The 19569-nt window shown below is 35.6% G+C and overlaps 1 protein-coding gene across 2 annotated transcripts in view; it reads right to left on the bottom strand.

The window, feature by feature from the left end:
* LOC145669919 (phosphoenolpyruvate carboxykinase, cytosolic [GTP]-like) overlaps nt 1-19569 on the bottom strand; it is a 144243-nt gene that overhangs the window by 20525 nt on the left and 104149 nt on the right. Inside the window, exons 1-4 of one of the 2 annotated variants that reach the window (XM_081738261.1) lie at nt 14585-14735; nt 10370-10472; nt 7058-7203; nt 846-1030 (exon numbers count right to left, since the gene is read on the bottom strand). In XM_081738261.1, the coding sequence (XP_081594387.1) occupies nt 846-1030; nt 7058-7203; nt 10370-10472; nt 14585-14640 (490 nt within the window). In that variant the 5' untranslated portion in view covers nt 14641-14735. Of the gene's footprint in view, nt 1-845; nt 1031-7057; nt 7204-10369; nt 10473-14584; nt 14736-19569 lie in introns of those variants that run through there. The other variant, XM_081738265.1, reaches the window with a different exon arrangement.

Below are 19569 nucleotides of genomic sequence, written 5' to 3'. Positions count from 1 at the left end.
GATGGAAAACTTGGTGGAATGAGAATGTGGGAAGAAACGGGAGTACCACAAGAAAGCCCACGGACACGATGTTGTCCACCACAAACTTGCTTGGCTGAGGATCAAACCAGGGACCCCATACACCAGAAGTAAGCACTGTACCACTGAGCCACCGTTTCATATATATGAGAGAAAAGGAGATGAAACTATTGTAATACTCTACATGTGGTTTATATTTCTTAACATCAACACGTGCTGCTTATTTATAAACAAAACTATATGCTCTTCTACTACAATTATTACATGAAGTAGTCGATAGGAATCATTATCAGCAGGTCATGTGACAGAAGAGTAACACCTGCGCCACCGTTATTCAGAAGAGGGTATAAAATTCTATGTAACGTCTCCATCGACATCAGTTTCAGCTGGTTAAATTCCCTCTCTTAGCTTGCCTGGAGCTCTTTGGGATCCCAACCTCTCTCTGCTTCTCTGAAGCACTGAGACTTCCTAAACCACCTCATCCAGCTTGCCTGGAGTTTTGTGGGGTTCCTTGCCTTGATTGTGTGGGCCTAGGAACACCGATTTACCGAGAGAACATAGAGAACTTTGTATTGGTCTTAGGACCACACTTGTAGTGACTGTGTTATATTGTATAACCCTATAATCGGAAATTTATAATAAAATGTTGTGAGAGAAAACTAATCCTGTGTGTCCTAAACTAAACTACGTACTATCTTATCACGATGATTTTACACTATACTGAAATCGGCTTAACGATTCAATGGAAATGGAATCTACTTTCGGACGTCACACACACACAAATGACAGAAAACAAAAGAGAATAATTACTATTAATATATACAAACCTTTCATGCAGCCTGGAAACCTGCTTTGTATTTCCCTGTCCAGATCTTGTGGTGAAAGCCAATTGCCCAAAGCTCCTTTAACGCCCTGTTTTGGCGTAGGAATTGTGTCTCTCTTATTCGGAGTTGAAATAAAGGTTTTACTTTCCACTCTGGCTACGTCCTGAGGATCAGTGCGGGCCAACCAGCTGTCGGGGAAAGAAAAAACATTTTCTAAATTTGTTTGTTGAGATCACCTTACATCTATTTCAAAGATGTGTTACAAGTAGTCTGTGATTATAGGATCATATGTAAGCGTCATCGTTATGGAAACACAATCAATAGATACAGTCGGCTAATTAGCAGTGTTTTTTGCTACATATATAATTCATAAATAACAATTTCTTCCAGTAAAATAGAAACTCTCAAATATTACTGCCAACAAATGACATATTTTATAGCATCAGAAAAGTTCTTTTTTCTTCTTGATTTCCTCGAAAAGTGCGCATGTTATTTTGTTCAGCGTGATGTGATTTATCAACTAATACAAGTATTATTTTGACTACAATTTAGTGTTCTATCAACTGATACAGGTATTATTTTGACTACAATTTAGTGTTCTATCAACTGACATAAGCATTATTTTGACTACAATTTAGTTAAACAGAAAATTTTAATTATATCTAGTTAACCATACTATGTACTACCATCTTTGCTAATGTTGTAACGAAGAGTTTAATGAAGACATATTCCATCATTTCGCCTTAAAAAAAGAAATGAAATAAAATATTTCAGTTTTACGTCCTGCGACTATGCTCTTTAGGCTAAGGGAGACGGTGATTAAGGCAAGTGAATGACGATGGAAGAACTAGTGAAATAAGGAAGTGGGAGGAAACGGGAGTACTCCGAGACAACTAACGAACACAATGTTGTCCACCACCAGGGACCCTACACACCTGAGGTAAGCTCTTTACCACTGAGTCACCACCAAAACAAAGAAATTAGTTTTTTTTTCATTTTCTCAAAAAAATACGCATGTTATTTCACGTAAACTCAGGTGTATCATTTTGTTGAGCTCAACAAGATTTATCAATTGGTATACGTCTCATCTTCGGACATTTGTTTTTCGTTGAACGTTAAAAAAAAAATATTGTAAAATTTTGAAGATCAAACAGGAACGGATTAAAATTACAAAATATTAACGTAGAAACAGGGACATTGTCAATGTTATCAAAATATTAGCTGCTTTCATGCAATAATGTTTCTCGGTCAAAATTTTTATTAGCTTCTTTTATGTATATAATATAATATTTCTTTGTTAAAATATCTGTTTTCATACGGTGATGTTTAAAGTGTTGTTTCTGGAAATACTAGCTGGTTTTATAATATTTGCTGTTAGATGCTTTTATAGAATATTGCTTTGTCAAGCGTGATTCATGTAACCAGATAAAAACAAAGAAAATCAAATTGGAATCAATAACTTTGATTAATTAAAATGTTTGGAACTTAATGTTCCTTTTCGGCAGTAACGCTTGTGAAATTTATGAGGTCGGACAAACAAAAGTTTCTAAGGGCTTCGAATTAGGTTCTCCGACACTAAAGGCAAGAACTCATATGGAGTAATGAACTCCGTCCTAAATAATACTAGCTGGTTTTATAATATTTGATGTTAGATGCTTTTATAGAATATTGCTTTGTCAAGCGTGATTCATGTACCAGATAAAAACAAAGAAAATGAAATTGGAATCAATAACTTTGAGTAATTAAAATGTTTGGAACTTAATGTTTCTTTTCGGTAATAAGACCACGTTTCCATTTTACATGAATCTTGTAGCTGTCATAAAAAAGACCTTGCTACCCGATCTTTCTATCTACTGTTTAGATTTTACAACTTCTTGTAAACAAGAAAGGTATCATCACCCTTGCAGTACTGCACTTTAGTGGACAAACAATTAACCTCCTCATTAAAAACGTGTATTTTGGCACACTTTCCCTCCCTGTCCAAAAGAATCCGTTGTTTCGGAAGCGGCGAAACTGATTTTTCCTTTATGTCAGCAGGAGGGCGATAGCATGTAGCAAGCAAGACGTCCCAGAAAGTTGGACACTGTTCGACTCTTTGCAAGATGGAAAAAATGTTTTATGACCCTTTCAAGACTATGTGTACACGGTGAAATATGGTAGGGTTTCAAGATTATTTTTTTTAATGACAGCTACAAGTTCTTGTAACGTGGCAATGTGGTTTTGCGCTTGTGAAATTTATGAGGTTGGAGAAACAGAAGTTTCTAAGGGCTTCGAATCAAATTCTCCGACACTAAAGGCAAGAACTGATATAAAGTGATGAACTCCATCCTAAATAATACACTGCTAATGAAGAACACGATTCCATACAAAAATAAAATCAATATTTAGAATGTTATCATTAGCTATACAGAAAACACGTTTTAGAATAGACTTTAATTATAGTTTTTATAATATACGGAATAATAATAAATAATATTCAGTTCTTCTTCAGGAAAAATCTTTCTGAAGAGCCATATTTATACTTCTATTATTATTTATTTTGTGTTACTTTATGACGTACGAACTAACCCGAAAATAGCAAAAGCTAACCATATTTCACTGTGCACTCACACAATATAAGGCGCAAAAATGCCATAGATATTCCCTGTGTCGGACTGAGCAAAACACAAAATAGATGTAAGTACGATATTGGAATGAAATTGAATTACCTATTATCACCTACAAATAGAAAAACGGAGATTAAGAATTTTGTCTTTTTGTACAAAGTTACTAATTGACAAATATGTATATACATATACTATTTTAGAATTTTAGGAAGAAATTCCCGTCTTAGAACAGGAAACATTATAAAGGTTGTTAATTAATTATACCGATAAACTGTAAGAGCTGATTCCTTACATCAAAGTAAGTCAAAAAGTTCCTATGGACCTGTGGGGAAAAGTGCATAGTTTCAGAGCCAGGGCTGTTCAAAATCACGTGAAAGCCACATTTCAAGAGGCCCTATTTTGAATTCGAGAAATTGTGGAGTGGTGGTCCTTATCAAGGTAAAGGAAGTCACGCATACACAATCCAAAAACGTATATTTCTTTAATGTTCAATGGGTGTGGAGTGTTCCCTTGCAGGGTGAAATTCCCAGACATACCATCATCCGAATTTTGAGATATTTTCTGACTTTATGATTGGTCCAAAGTAGGCAAACGATAAGTCTTGACAACAGTGAACCGGAATCATTTGGCGCAATGTCGGAAATGTTAGACCTAAGGATTGTCAACAGCACGGTCTGACAAAGTATGGTGAAGAAAACTTATAAGTGAAGAAAACGTGAAATATACCGTGACGAAATACATCGCATCACATGTTATTCCGAACACAAATGAACATTGAGCTGCCAGTTTCTAACACTTCCGCCTTCCCTCCGAAGCTCTGGATGTCGATTGTTGTCAAGGCTTACCTCCTGCCTACTTTGGACCCTCCTTGAAATAAGGGTATATCTAAAAACACTATTGAGAGCATATCTGAGAATTACACCCTTTAGGGAATACCCTCTACACTTATTGACAATTGATGAAATATGCACTTTTGGATTGTGTATGCGTGGCTTTGTTTACGCTGATAAGAACCACCATCCACAGTTTCTGGAATTCGAAATAAGTCCTATTGAAATTTAGCTTTTTCGCAATTGTGGAGATCCCTAGCTCTGAAACTATGCACTTTTCGCAATAGGTCCATATGAACTTTTTCTCTTATTTTGACGTGAGGAGTCATCTCTTATAGTTTGTCGGTATAGTTCATTAACATCCTGTATATTAAAAATTTTGAATGTTTTGAAAAAGTGGCTAGTAGAGGAATATAGTATTGCTTTTCATAATATTCAATTCCTGTAATTTTATACGTATAGAATGTATAATAGAATTACAGAAAGGACTTTCTAAGTTAGCATAGAAATATCTTTTATTTTTTCCTTTATTTTATACTAGGGAAAATATAACTATGGTACAGATTAATTATAATTGTAAACATCATGACATATGTGCAAATTTAAATGTTGACGTTGTCTATTAGAGCATTTTATTGTTTAAGGTGGATCACTACCCGGAAGTCAGTACATATTTCAGCCCATTCCCTTAATTATTGCGCAATGAAATGTTACATATTATAATTATTGTACTATAAGATAGAGTTACGTTTCAGCTACAATACAAGACACTGATTCATTTGGTTGCGGCTTCTGATGTCGAAAAAGGTAACAAATAAAACAAAATATTTGATTCGTTTTACAATGAGCACAAAAGATGTCACTTTCTGTTAGATCTGACTAGAAGTACTCAGTTTTATAAAATGTTTATTTGTATGTGTAAAGTATTTTAAAATAACGATCTTATTACGAAATAGATATGTTGTTTGAGCGTTTTTCGTGTTATGTTTCACATTTTATTTAAATATTAATTTACATTTAAGGAAATAGATTTTTAGAAGAAAGTTGCGCAGAACGCCATAATGCGTTGTTGCCAAATTTGTACGTTTAATTCCTGGATTCTAGCGTTGCAGTTCGAGAAGCGGAACTTACCTGTGAATTGCGGTAAAGGTCGAAAACTAATTTCTCCAGTAAGTATCCAAACAGAATTCCATGATTACTTGCTTTATTATCTGGCAGCAGTAAACACTCGACACTACCTGGCAACGCCGCACTATTCAAGCAGGATTTAGCATAGCACCGAGAGCACCTAGTGATCCACCTTAACGACAATAAACAGCTGTTATTCTTATGTTTTCCAGTTCTTCCGCTATTTTGTGAAATTTTAATTTTTCCAGTTTAAAAACTTCTGAATTAACATCTTCGAAGCTAGAGTTGAACAAAATATTTTCAACTTTCATATTTCAATCTCTAATTGAATAATATTTTGAAATTAAGGTTGGTGTAAAGGGACAAGTTTTACCAATAGATTTCACTACAGTCTTCGTATCTCTCTCATGTATTTTTTACCTTTCACGAAAATTTACAATTTCTCTTACAAATTTCAACCTAGAGACTTCAAATATTTGGAGAAGGAACTTCATAAAATACCGAAGGAAACAATCCGTGCCAATTTCTTATTTAGAATTTTCTTTATTGTTGAAAGGGTTAAATTGTTAAAGGTTTGGATATCCCTTATATCAATTAAGCCATTCCAACAATGAAGAAAATTCTAAATAAAAAATCGGCACGGATTGTTGTCTTCGATAGGTTATCAAGTTCCTTCTCTAAGAATTTTAAATCTCTAGGTTGAAATTTGTAAGAGAAATCGTGAATATTCGTCAAAGGTAAAAAATACATGAGGGAGATACGAAGACTGTAGTGACATCTATCGGCAAAACTTGTCTCTTTAAACTAACCTTAAATATCGATTGAAATCAGAGAATTTCAATTATTATTTAATTCGGTCTTTTGTCTTCAGGAATTCTATCGAAGAATTTGAAGCTTAAAATATATAAAACGATAATTGTGCCTGTTCTGTGAGGATAAAGGTGTTAAGTTACATTTTTCGAGTGTTATATGCTACTCATATTACCTAACACATTATTTGGCGAGTCCTCGTCCTAGTGCAGATATTTAGAAACGATAAAGGCGGTATGTTAACGGGCAAAGTTGTGAAAGTCAATTTTCCCATCATATTCAATTTGTTACATACCACCTTTATCCTCCAAGCGCTTCAATTGTTTGAGGAAATGTTCAGAGCATTTGAGCCTAAGTGCTAAGAATACCAATTACTTCAAGCGACTATGGTTTCTTATTATGTCGGCCATACATTGACGTATTTTTCGGTCGTAGCCATAAAATTTCATACGCTAGTCTTATTAGCAGCTGTCAATACGTTAGTGTATGGGACCTGGCGTAAGTTTTCGTACCAAATTTTTGAACAGTGAAGCAGGAGGAGGGTTCTATTAGTTCAAAAATATTCAGCAGCCTAGTTTACATAATTACAGCACGGTGAAAGAGACTGAAGTATTTATACTTGTTCACAGTAAGCAGTGGTGCCCACCCCCCTCATATCCATGACGCACCCCCCCTCAATTGTCTATCCGTAGGTGTTCTTCCATGAAAAAAAAATCTTTTCGATTAATTTTTACACCCCTTCAAACATATTTATATAGATTTTTAACCCCCCCAAATATTTCAATGACGCAGTTTGCGTCATAGCCCCCCTTTGTGGACACCCCTGCAGTAAGAAACTTACCAATTGTCATATTTCGGAAGCCTTTCAATAACGCCTTCTCTTTCCATCAAAGCAAGCAGCTGCGAATTCTCAGCTTCTGATCCATCACAGATATGGACGTTTTCCGGTTGACATAGCCTCACATTTTTCTCCACGAAATCCCGCAGCTGCATTAATAAGAAACATACAAAAATCCAAGATTATTGTGGTGACACACAGGGAAATCTTCTAGTTCAGTATTGTGCAAAATAAAATAAAAACTAACCATCGTAAATTCTAGATGGCTGTTGCAAAATTTAATATTCATATTTTAAAAAAATGTTTCACATGAAACATGATTTAATATCACTATTATAAGGATTAATTACAAGATATACTTTTACACTTATATTATTACAAAAATTTATAATATTAATTTTAAAAAAATAACAATGCTATTTTCTTTTAAATTCTTACACTTTTAAATTATTGAAGTAAAATATGTATATCAGTATTAACTAATCAATTTTCATAGTTTAGAAGCTTTCGCAGTTTGTTGTTATTTCGAAAGTTGGGTCTTTGAATTATACCAGTCTTTCTTATGATACTTCGTACACATTATAAAAATCACGGCATTACTGCCGTATAGCTGGACCAACTTCAAAGTCGTAAAAAGTACCAAAATGTATTACATTAAGTTAGAACGTTGCATTAGGCGTGCAGTTTTACTATACGGATCCATAATATAAGTAGTAGTAGTAGTAGTAGTAGTAGGAGGAGGAGGAGGAGGAGGAACGGGTTAGAAGCCCCGCAGGCAGGGTGCGAATTACCGGGGGGATGAGGGGGATTTTCCCCCTCAATCACATTTTGTTCCCCCCCAAAGAAGTCAGCTGAAGTATCCCCACCGGGGATGCTCGCTTTCCCCCTCAAACTATGCTTAGTATAACTCCAAATTTCACTGATTTTTGTTATTTCTTGTAAATTTAATCTTCTAGCTGTATTTCGAAATGATCGATGTAAACTGTTCAGTTTTGGTCATTTCTACTTACCACCTAATTACCCACTATTTTCAACGTTGTTTAGTAGAACTATATTATTATGACTACGGTTGTTACTTGCAACTGTACCTTCGTACCCTTCAGTTCGTCATCGTTTGTGAATTTGAATGTACTAATTGCGTATAACAAAGCCACATATAGATTTATAAATGTTCTTAGCGGTTGGCCAAGAAGAAGTGAACAAATAGCTTCTTCTACCATACTTGGCGAAGTTCGGATATGTCATATTCATCCTCTATATTTGTATCGATTATCATCTTATTTTAATTTTTGTTATAACATGTTATTTCATTTTCCAGTGTACTCTTTGTTAGCACATGGTCTTCATTCCCTAGTAGGTTGTGTGTATGCAACTCAAAAGTTGCATTTAATTTGTGATAATTAGCATAGTAATCACTGCTTTTACAGTTTACGGAAATGAACTTTTGAAACTGTACTCAAAATCTGAAATATAGGCATTCTCTCGTAAGTATATGTTAACGTACACGCTGGGGGATACGCTCCTAGTGAGCAGACATGTTAATGAAGGTGATTTTTAGGTGAATAAGCGAATAATTCAAGATTTGTTTCAGCATTTGTTAATACGACTGGTTCTCCGTGTCATTGTCCGTGTCTGTATAAGCATTTCAACTGAAGCGGTTTTTTTTTTTTTTTTTAAGTTAACCCTTCATTTTTCCATCTTTTCGCTGTACAGTTTGCTGTCCACGCAATTAATGTTGTCCGAAAAACTTCAGTGTAATGTTTTACTTTATTTGAATAACGTAGCCCATAGTGAATCAACTCATCTTCAACCTAACAGTAAAGTAATTTTTAAGTGTTGACTTTCCGTGCCCATCACGGAATCGATATTTGGAGAAAAAAAGTCGTGATGAGCACAGCTTTAGTGGGAAGTAGAAGCACAAGCTCGAAATTTGAATTGAGAGATTTTAAATATTTGGCCTTCGATTTGACCTTGATGTGAGAAATCGGGACCAGCAACATTCCATTTCTTATTTGATACGCTAATATCTAGATTTTCTTAAAAAAAAAAAAAAAAAAAAAAAAATGTCCGGTTTAACTGATAATTTTAGTGGTTTTCACAAGACTGAAGTAGGTTTCTTTACGCAACCTGTATGTATTAATGCAAAGTGGAAGCTTTCAATATGAGTGGAAAAATTAATATATGCTTGTGATCATGGCTATCGCTCGAGCCGAATTATTAAATAAATAAACCTTAGAGAGCTACGGGGACAAGAGTGAGTACAACATTAAAACACGTTCAGAAAGGTTTAGTGGGGGGGGGGGTGTATGTCACACAATATATATGTGCATAGTTATTGTCGGTAGATTTATTAAATTAATAAATCTCTTATTTATTACACATGCCACACACACACACACACACACACACACACACACACACATATATATATATATATATATATATATATATATATATATATATATATATATATATATATATATATGGGGGGTAAGGCATTTATTGTCTCATTTTGAAATTTGAACCTTCAGACTATGTCCTTTGGCCTAATTTTATCCCCCCCAATATAGGTTATCTAATTCGCACACTGCCCGCAGGGGTGGTTGGATTCTGTTCTTGACATGAAATGGACAAATTTAAGACTTATCCAAATTTTTCTGTACATTTAACAATCTATGGATCCGTATAGTGAAACAAGTACCTCTCCACGAAATAGTCTACCCGCCTCCACATACAGTGCCGCTTACATAAAAAAAAAAAAAAAAACAACCAACAAATACAACCACTTTCTTAACTTTGACTATTCCCCTTACCTGACTTCACACAAAAATATTTTAAATATACATATATATTTACTCCTCACAAAAATAAATTTTCCAATTGACCCAATAAATTTCCTGAAATTGGTCCGGCGATACAGAAGTTAACCCAAAATCAGAGACCATCTAAACACACACACAAAAAAAGAAAAGAAAAAGAAAGAAAAGAAAGAAAAAAGAAAGAAAAAGAAAAAAGAAAGAAAGAAGAAAGAAAGAAAGAAAAAAGAAAGAAAGAGAAAGAAATTGACTATCGAAGGAACGGTGTAACCATTTGTAGAGAACTAACACCTAAAGAAAAAAAATATCAGTATCGTTGATTCTGATTTTTGAAAAGAGCTGAATTGAGTTGATTTTAGTTTAGCATCCCGTTCAGCAGCGAGGCTATATGAGACGTGAACCTACTGATTAACGTGGAATCCGAACCACATGAGCTCCCGCCAGGAATCGAACCCGGGTCTCACACTAATTTTTGAAAAGAATGAAAAAAATTTATTACCTTTGGTCGAAGTTTGTTCAGATCTCCATGGACAACGGATGCCTTACGAACATGGTTTAGGATCGTCTCATGAGGAAGTGTTGTTAATGTTAGCTTCCCTAAGCTGTAACAAAGAAGAAAACAAAAAAATATATTCACAAAAGAGAAATATAATTCTATTGTATTTTATAAGTTAACTAAAATAAAAGACGCGTTTTCACACACACACATACACACACACACATATTATATATATATATAAAGTTTAGAATGGCATTAATAAATTTTCCAGTTCCTTGGCACTGGTCCAAACAATAAAATGTTTTGAGAAACAGATCTGAATGTCAAAATATAGTTGTTTCCTAATTAGATAGTATTATAATTAAAAAGATAAAAATATTCTTCGTAGAATATTTTGCTACAGCTGTTAATCTTCATTTTAAATTAGATTTCTTAAAATTGAACAACCATGATATAATACACACTAATCCGGCCATTTATTGCAAAGACAAGCGGGGACACTCGGTCGCAAAAGTGTAAAAGTTTTTTTTTTAAAGGCCAGCCGGCAAAGACGGGTGCCGAATTAGCGAAAGCGCCGAATTATTGAGAGTGTCTGAAATTGAATTTAACACATACAATATTATACCTTATTAAATATAAGATTATATACTTTTATCACACAGAAAACAGAGGAACTTAGCGCTTGAGATTATACGTAGATTATCACTAAGAAACATATCTTAAATGTTCAGTTGAAGCAATGAAAATGTTCGACGGCCAGGGACGTACGCAGGAGGTGGGTCCTGGGGGTCCATACCCCCCCCCCACCCGAAATCTGGACTTCTTTTGTAAATTTAATCTAATTTTAGGGGCAATTTTACAATTTTTAATATAATTTAGCCTGAAATTGTGTTTGGACCCCCCCGAAAAGCTTTGAACCCCTCCCGAAATAAATTCCTGCGTACGTCCCTGTCGACGACGGCATGCATTATCAGGCAACCATTTTCCAAGTAACAATAAATGGAAGCCGCAATATTACTGTAATGTCGGGTTTGCTTCCCGGCGGGGACACTCGGTCGCAAAAGTGTAAAAGTTTTTTTTTTTTTTTTAAGGCCAGCCGTCCTAGGGAGGTTTTCCTGGGTTCTCCTTGTTCACACTAGACAAATGTCGGAATGGTACCTAACATATAGGTCCCAGGTTGCTTCCTTGCTTCTAAGGAATAGTGTAATCGCCGAGGGATGTAATCGATCGTATATGACGGGATAACAAACATACATGCCGCAAGCCCAGAAATTTAATTCCTAAGGATTGCATTTATTTTTCCTCAGCTACAGTATAAACAAAATACAATCGTTGATAAATTGTTGCAATGTTATGCGGCAGACTCTTGGCATCGGTTTACCGAGAAGACTTGTTACTGAGGGCCGGATTGGCGAGAGACTAGTATATTTTACTGGCATTCCACAAAGTAATTCAACTTCCTTGATTGTTTGTCTTGTGTTTATTGCACAGTGCGTTCAATTTAAAACCATCTGCGATCTTGCATAGACTACCGGTTTCAAGTTGAATGCTGTATAACATGTAAGATCTATTTTACGAGAAGCAGAGCTACTTTTAGGGTTATCTGAGAATGTAAATTTTACAGTATCATGCATAGAAACTATCGCAGGATATGGATAATATCCTTTTCAAAAAACATAACGTTAGTTAACTTTAGAAAGTAATCCATTTTAAATTACACCAGGGTACACCCACGAGGGGGGCTGCTAGGTCCGGATCCCCCCAAAAAACTTCGAAACTCAATACGGATTTGTCCACTTTCTTAATAAAACTACATTTGTTTAGCAGAGAAATGACTGCCGCAGCTAAAGATGTAGTCTTCCACTTTATCTGTAATATTTCTTTTCTTATAAAAACAATCTAGTTCTACAATTTTTTCTCAGAATATGGATTATCATCTTTTCGAGGGTAGAAGAATAGAGATTCAACAATACATAGACATGGTGTCTTGTAGTATTGCCACCCCACCCCCCCAACCTTGGACTCGTCCTAACAAAAATGTTTGGATGTGCGCCTGAATTACTGTAACGTTGCGAGCGGTCCTGGGTTCGATTCCTGGTGGGGACACTCGGCCGAAAAAGTGTAAAAAGCTTTTTCAGGCCAGCCACCCTGAATGAGGTTTTCCTCATTCACACCAGACAATTGCCGGGGTAGTTCCTAACTTATAGGTCCCAGGCCGCTTCCTTCCGTTCCTTTCCCCGGATAGTGTGATCGCCGAGGGACTTCACTCCTCATACGTGACGTGCTAAGTGACCATAGATGCCAAAAGCCCAGAAATCTAAATCTTAAATTCTAAATTCTGAATTCTTATAAATGATTTTAATTAGCGATGAATGATTTTGATTAAGAGACTATACCACCACCAAACGTTTCTTTCTAGATACAGAAAGGAACTACAGTCTGTAATCAGTCAACTTGTGAGAACAATAGCCTGCAAAAATCAGTTCGATTTGAAGTCTTTCCGGTATAGCCTCAGGGCCGGCTCTACCATATGTGCAATACGTGCATTTACACAAGGCGGCAAAATCTGTCATAACTATATTATTTAAAATAAATATTTGTTGGTGGAAACAGACTTCACGTGATGATGGTAGTTAAATTTACTAAGTTGACCTAGGTCGCATTAGTTTGTCACATGGATAGTTGCTAAAACAAATGGTCAAACAATTGCTTGATTGTTGTCAAATACAAGAACTCAATTCTCGAACAGTAGCGAACAACTGTTCCATTTCGTAAGTTATCACAGTTTTGATATAAAAACTAGTCTTGCATTTGTCACAAACAAGTTCTTTATCATTGAAGGTAGAAACAAGTTAAAAAAAAAAAACTAACAGATGTAGAACGAAAATGAAGAAATAAAGATAAAAGAACTAGTTGCATTGGAATTGTAAACTGGTATACTGAGATTGAAGCTCGATATTGAATTCCATAAAAAGGATTACAATCTTTCCTCTGCAAGTGTGTTTGCTGTATCTTTCACTAACATAATGTATTATTATTTAAAGAAAAAAAAAACAGACTCAACGATATTGTATTTGTAGTGTTAAGACTTTCTGAGTGCGAGTGCCTTTTCCTTTCCCATCGTTGTTCATGGTGGGGTAGCATACTTAAAATCGTGGTTTTTAAGATTTGTTCTTTCTGGAGAAAGGATGTGAGGAAATGGTGTCATTGCACGGGCTGGCAAATTGCGTAAGGCCGGCCCTGTATAGATTAACAGAACATGCAGAGTGTTATATTGGATACTTTTGTCTACAAAATCTTAAAACTCATTTACTTTATTATGAAAGCATTAGTAGTGGCTATGTTGATGAGGATCTCTCCTTCGGTGTAAAAGAACCGACTTCGATTCTTGGGTAAGAGTTGACGTACTTCGAATCTCACAGTAAGTTGTACGTCCATGTTTCACATAACCTCCAAACTAAAAGACACAACGTTAACTTCGAACAAAAGAGAAAATTTCCCTTATGAATTGTGGCTACAACTCTTGGGAACGAAGACCAAAAAATATAGTACATAAGTATCGCATACGCATTCCTCTTTTCTCTTGTTCTAATGTTGCTTAAAACTTTCTTACTCTTAACCATGTATTCGAACACACGATATCTGATAGTTTTACAGAAATCGTCAACTATTGGCTAATTTCCACAGTACCACATTTTAGGGAACTCAAGAAGTCTTAAATGAAGTCGTTAAGTTTTACGTTCTACGGTTATGCCGGCTAGGCTAAAGGAGACGGTGATGATGAGAAATGAAGAAAATGGTGGAATGAAAAAAAGTGTAAGGAAACGGGAGGACCCCAAGTAAACCGACATACACGGTGTTGGTCCACCATAAAGCTCACAAGGCGCGAGCTGGGATCGAACCAAGGACCCCATACACCAGAGGTGAACGCTGTATCACTAAGCCACCGTGATCCCTTCGAAAAGTCTGAAGGAGCCCCTTTCTGGTCATATATTGTGTGCGGGAGACCAGGTGGAACTTCACTTACGTTAAGATGTAGTCCTACTTCCATATGAGCTCAGCGCTCAAATTAAAAGGAATATTATTCTCCAAATCAACAATGATATAAAACTCAAAAGAAATTAAAAGAAGTTAAAAGAAATTTGAAAAGTATAAGGATTTTCAATATCAGTTTTAAAAAATAATAAAAATAATAAAACTGAAAACAATCCTCACCTTTCTGTATCGTTGTATGTTATTCGGAGGGATTCCCTTTCAAAAGCGTCAGGCATTTTGAAGCCAGCGAGTTGATCAGTTCCTCAAAATACAAGTGTTGTCTGTTCCTTGCATTGGGCTGATGTGGAATGTTTTGACTGCACCGCGCTCTCATAATATATAGGATCTGCCAATCCATGGCCCATGGAGCTGATGCAAGGTACACACAACACCACACTCGGTTACTACGGTCGAGATTGGAGAATCACGCCCCTCTTGACAGCATGGAAGCAAAGGTCTAGTAACGGCTTAAGTGACGATAGAGTGACGTAGCGATAGAGATGACGTAATTACGCAACGTAATTTCTTCTTGTTATACCGAAAGGCTTGGTTATGCCAAGAATGTTTACACAAGCGACATTACCTGATAATTTCTATGTCAATTTCAATTGCGGGTAATAAAGCGTGCGGCCACATGATTCATTTCATATGTTTTGTTCAGTTGCTAAGCCATATTGTAAGTAGATTTATGAGGATGTTTCGAAGGTGGCTGTGGTTAAATTACTTCTGCTCATGTGTACATATCCTGATCACTACTTTGTGGCAGGCTTAGGAAGCCGATGCCGTATTTTCCCCACAATCCGACCTCGATTTTAACGCCACGAGTGGTGTAAATATCTTTTCATGTTGTTGTTCTATATGCTGTTGAATAAGAAAATAACTTTACAAAATTACTTCGTTTTTGTCACGCGTTCATTGCTATTTTAATAGGACAATCTCTTGTAAGTGTTTTAATTGAATCGACTCTTAAAAGTAATGTTTTCCCGTCTTCCTTTTTAAACAAAAAGCTAAGTTGAGTAACTTCAAAATTATTTTGTACTTTACATACTTCAGAATATATCGATATTATATATATATATATATATATATATATATATATATAGGGTTATCATTAGTCCTTTTCTTCACCGCATTGTGGACCCCTGGGCAAACCAGTGCTGGGGCCCTACAATAACAACTCAGAGGAATAAACTGTACATAGACCTACACACATGGGAGGTGCTACTATGGCAGAGGTGAGTGAGTGTTACTAACCATGGGGTATTAGTCAGAGACAAATCACAATTTCCATTTCTAGCAAATATTTTATAATTTAGCATAGTCTAAACTAGTGTATAGTAGTACTTATTTAATATAAGTTACTTGACATACACATATTAGCATGGGATCCCCTATCTTTATGAAATCCCGGGCAACTGCACACCGAAGGTATGAATTAAGACGGCTTGGGACAGTACTGGTTTGAAAACTGTTATCCTGGTGTTCCGTCGGTTTACATTTTGTCCCAGCTTCCACTCATCACAATCTTTTTACCGTTTTCTGTGTGTCTTCTCCTCAGCGCAGTATTCTAAAATATTATCTTTGGTGTTACTTTACAAGAACAAGATAGAAAGAAAGTGACGAAATAGGCACATACTATTTATAGTTACACAGCAGACGAACAACCAACATTTTTCGAGAAGAGAGAGATTATTGGTTTTTATTTACATATTTAATTCAAAAATCATTAGAAAAGTCCTATTTAGAACGCATACAGATTTTTATGAAAACTATCTCTTGACATGTATAATCTCGAAGAATTTTTAGACATTTGTAAGTTTCACCAAACTCTCGAAGTGGCTCAGCAAATAGTAAATATGAACCTCTGTTTCCAAGTGCCAAGGTTGTTTAGTTTTTCAGGTCTTAGAAACCCCTTGTGAACACGGTAGCATGCAAGATTAGATCTTACAGCTTAAGAAAGAATTAAATACGCGTGATTAGTTGCTACTCCCTTAAAGACTTTGTTCAATGAATATATCACTCATAGACACTTGTACTAATCAAATTCTAAGAAGTGTTTTGAAGGTGTTGTTTTAATGAAATTATTTTATATTAAGATCTTATCTCTGTAAGAATTACTTGCAAGAGGAAATTCCCTGTTTCAAAGTACAAAGGTACTATTAGCAAAGGAATTCCGTTGAATGATGATGCTTAGGTGGCGTGTCAAAGGGAAGAATCCAATTGTAAACGTAATTCTTTAAAAGTGCAGAATGATCACCTGATCTTATATATAGTGCATGGACTAACTTCAAGGAAAAATAGTGCAGAAGGGGAACCTGCAGCATAGGGCGACAGTGACTGAAAATATGTTTTTTTGTAACATTCTTTTATAGTTTTCTATTAATTCAATTCTTAGCATGATTAACTATCTATGTAATTAGCTTAATTTTGTAAGGAATTTCTAGGATTTAGGATTTTAAGATTGAGGTTTCTGGGCTTTCGGCATCTATGATCATTTAGCCTATCAAGTATGAGGGATGTCGTCCCTCGGCGAGCACACTATCCGGGGAAAGGAAACGAAGTAAGCGGCCTGGAACCTATAAGTAAGATACCATCCCGGCATTTGCCAGGTGTAAACGAGGAAAACCCAGGAAAACGTCATTCAGGACGACTAACTTGAAAAAGGTTTTTACACTTTTTCGGCCATGCCCCCGCCGGGAATCGAACCCGTAACCGCTAATGCCGAAGGCAAGAGTCTATTAGTGACTACCAGTGGCGTATTTAATGGGGGATTCCGGGCTTAAGCCCCCCGAAATTTTATTTACTATATTAAAGTAAATGACATATCTTGCAGAATTTTCACATTTCCAGGACTAAAGTTAGGAAAATTCCCCCCCAAACAAAGTTGTAAATACGCCACTGGTAACTACCCTACGCAGGGTCACAAGGAAGTTCTAATCTCCCACCGACAAAAGAACAAAAAGAAATATCGAATCATTTCAGTAAAAGGACAACAGGCGAATCAAATTAAAGGTAATCATTGCAGTTTTATCCATTTGCATAAATAAATATATGGAACATTCCAAATATACATATGAAAGAAATACGTTTGACAGTAAGAAATAAGACTGTTTAGAAACTGTGTATGATAATCCATTTGATGTAGTAGTTAATTCGGTGGCGGATATAGCCCGGGGCTGGAGAGGCCTAGGCCCCCAGTTTTTGAGCGGCAAAAGTAATTGAAGCTATTACTTATATATTGTTTAAAGTTTATAGTAAAGTCATGGTGTATCTATCATAGATTGCGTTCTGGCTTCCCCCTTCCCCCAAGTTTTTACCTTCTAGATCCGTCACAGTTTATTTCCTGACTATATTTCATAATATAGCCCTGATTTTGCGTCATGTTGTCTTCTTTACAAGACTTAAGTACTTAGATTTATCCCTCCTGAGCAAATGATATATGAAATAGGTGTATACACAAGTGTTGATTTGAATATCCGCGGCAATTCTTCACTCAAAGCATAATGTACTGCCAGTAGAGGACAGTAAGCTGATCCAGATTTTTCTTATACTTCACGATATTAGATGGTAGACAATAATATAGTCTTTCATGACTTTTTATAATGCAAAGCAGTATTTAGAGCTCTGAAATTTTGTTCAGATATGTAAACCCGAACACAGTACAAAACTTTTCATATAATTCATGCAGTAGTTCACCGTTTTACTGTAAAATTTACATTATTATTTAGAAATAATTAGCGATCGCCTGTTGTGTATGCAACCCAACCACCTTGGAACTTCAGTTGGTTGCATACAATTAGGCGTTCCTCGACTTTATAACGAAAAGTTTGAGCCATTTTCTTCTCATAATAAAGAGGAAAAAGACAATTGCCTTCTACAACATAATTTAAACGAATAAAGATTATAAAGTACTATTATAATTAATAATAATAGTAGTAAAAGAACTTTAAAATAATGCTTCATAAAATGCATGAAATAGGAGAATGTATTATTAACATTTTTGATAGAGTAATTTAGTGTTATTGCTTATATATATATATATCCTACCTTTTAGTGCTTTTTATAAAACATTGTTTTTAAAACCTTCTTTTTCTTAAATTAATTTGATTTGATTTTTGAGCTTAGCGTCTCTTTCAGCAATGAGGTTATATGAGACGTGGACATACAGCTTAATATGGGAATCCAAATCAGTTGAGCTTTCATGGGAATCGAACCCGTCTCCCACACCAAGAGTGCATATGCTAATATTAAACTAATTACACTTCGTAAGCGTTAAGTTACTTTGTAAGATTTTTGATAGTTAATAACTAATTCACAAATAATAACTAAACATTCTTGAAAACATTAAAACAAAGATTTGACATGTAATAATACTATTTGTGGTGCTGATTGAGAATAACCTAACATAAAATAGAAATTTAAATCTAAGGAACTCATTTATGCAAGCGCCAAACTAACCAAAGGAAAATGAAAATGAAATATTTAAGTTTTATGTCCCACGGTTATGCCGGCTAGGCTAAAGAAGACGGTGATGATGAGAAATGAATGAAATGGTGGAATGAAGAAAGTGGGAGGAAACGGGAGAACCCCAAGAAAACCCATGCACCCGGTGTTTGTCCACCACAAAGCTCACTTGGTGCGAGGTAACCCCATGCACCATGAACGTTCTACCACAGAGCCAACGCGGCCCTCGGTAGAAGTAGGATATATAATGTAAGTGCGATTGCCATATAAGTCACACTAAGAGAAGCACTGCTTACACTATACATTTCAACACGAAAGATATACTTGTAAGGTATTTTAAGGCTTGCTGACTTCAAATAGAGCTCTCCCCTGAGCCTTTATCGCTATAACCCTCTATGCTACTCGCCTGTCTTCACTTGTTGACGTCCGCTCAGAACCTTGGAATTTCGTGACTGTAAATTATGAAACCAATCTCTTCATTCAAGCATACCTAACGAAATAGCAATCCGCTAGTGAAATATGTCTTAATTAAGACTTGAGGGATTAATCACCCCCCCAAAAAAACTATTTTGTACCCATAACATATATGCTGGACTGTTCTCAATATGCTTACCTTTATAATAAAATGCTAATTGCTTATTATAATATGTTGTTAGAATAATAGTAAAAAATAACTTTGAAACTAAATATCCTGTTTGACT

The sequence above is a fragment of the Thermobia domestica genome, chromosome 2, assembly GCF_964235325.1.
Source record: "Thermobia domestica chromosome 2, izTheDome1.hap1.1, whole genome shotgun sequence".
Lineage (NCBI taxonomy): Eukaryota > Metazoa > Arthropoda > Insecta > Zygentoma > Lepismatidae > Thermobia > Thermobia domestica.
The sequence above is the reverse complement of the archived record's forward strand: the minus strand, read 5'-3'. Positions and strand labels throughout refer to the sequence as shown.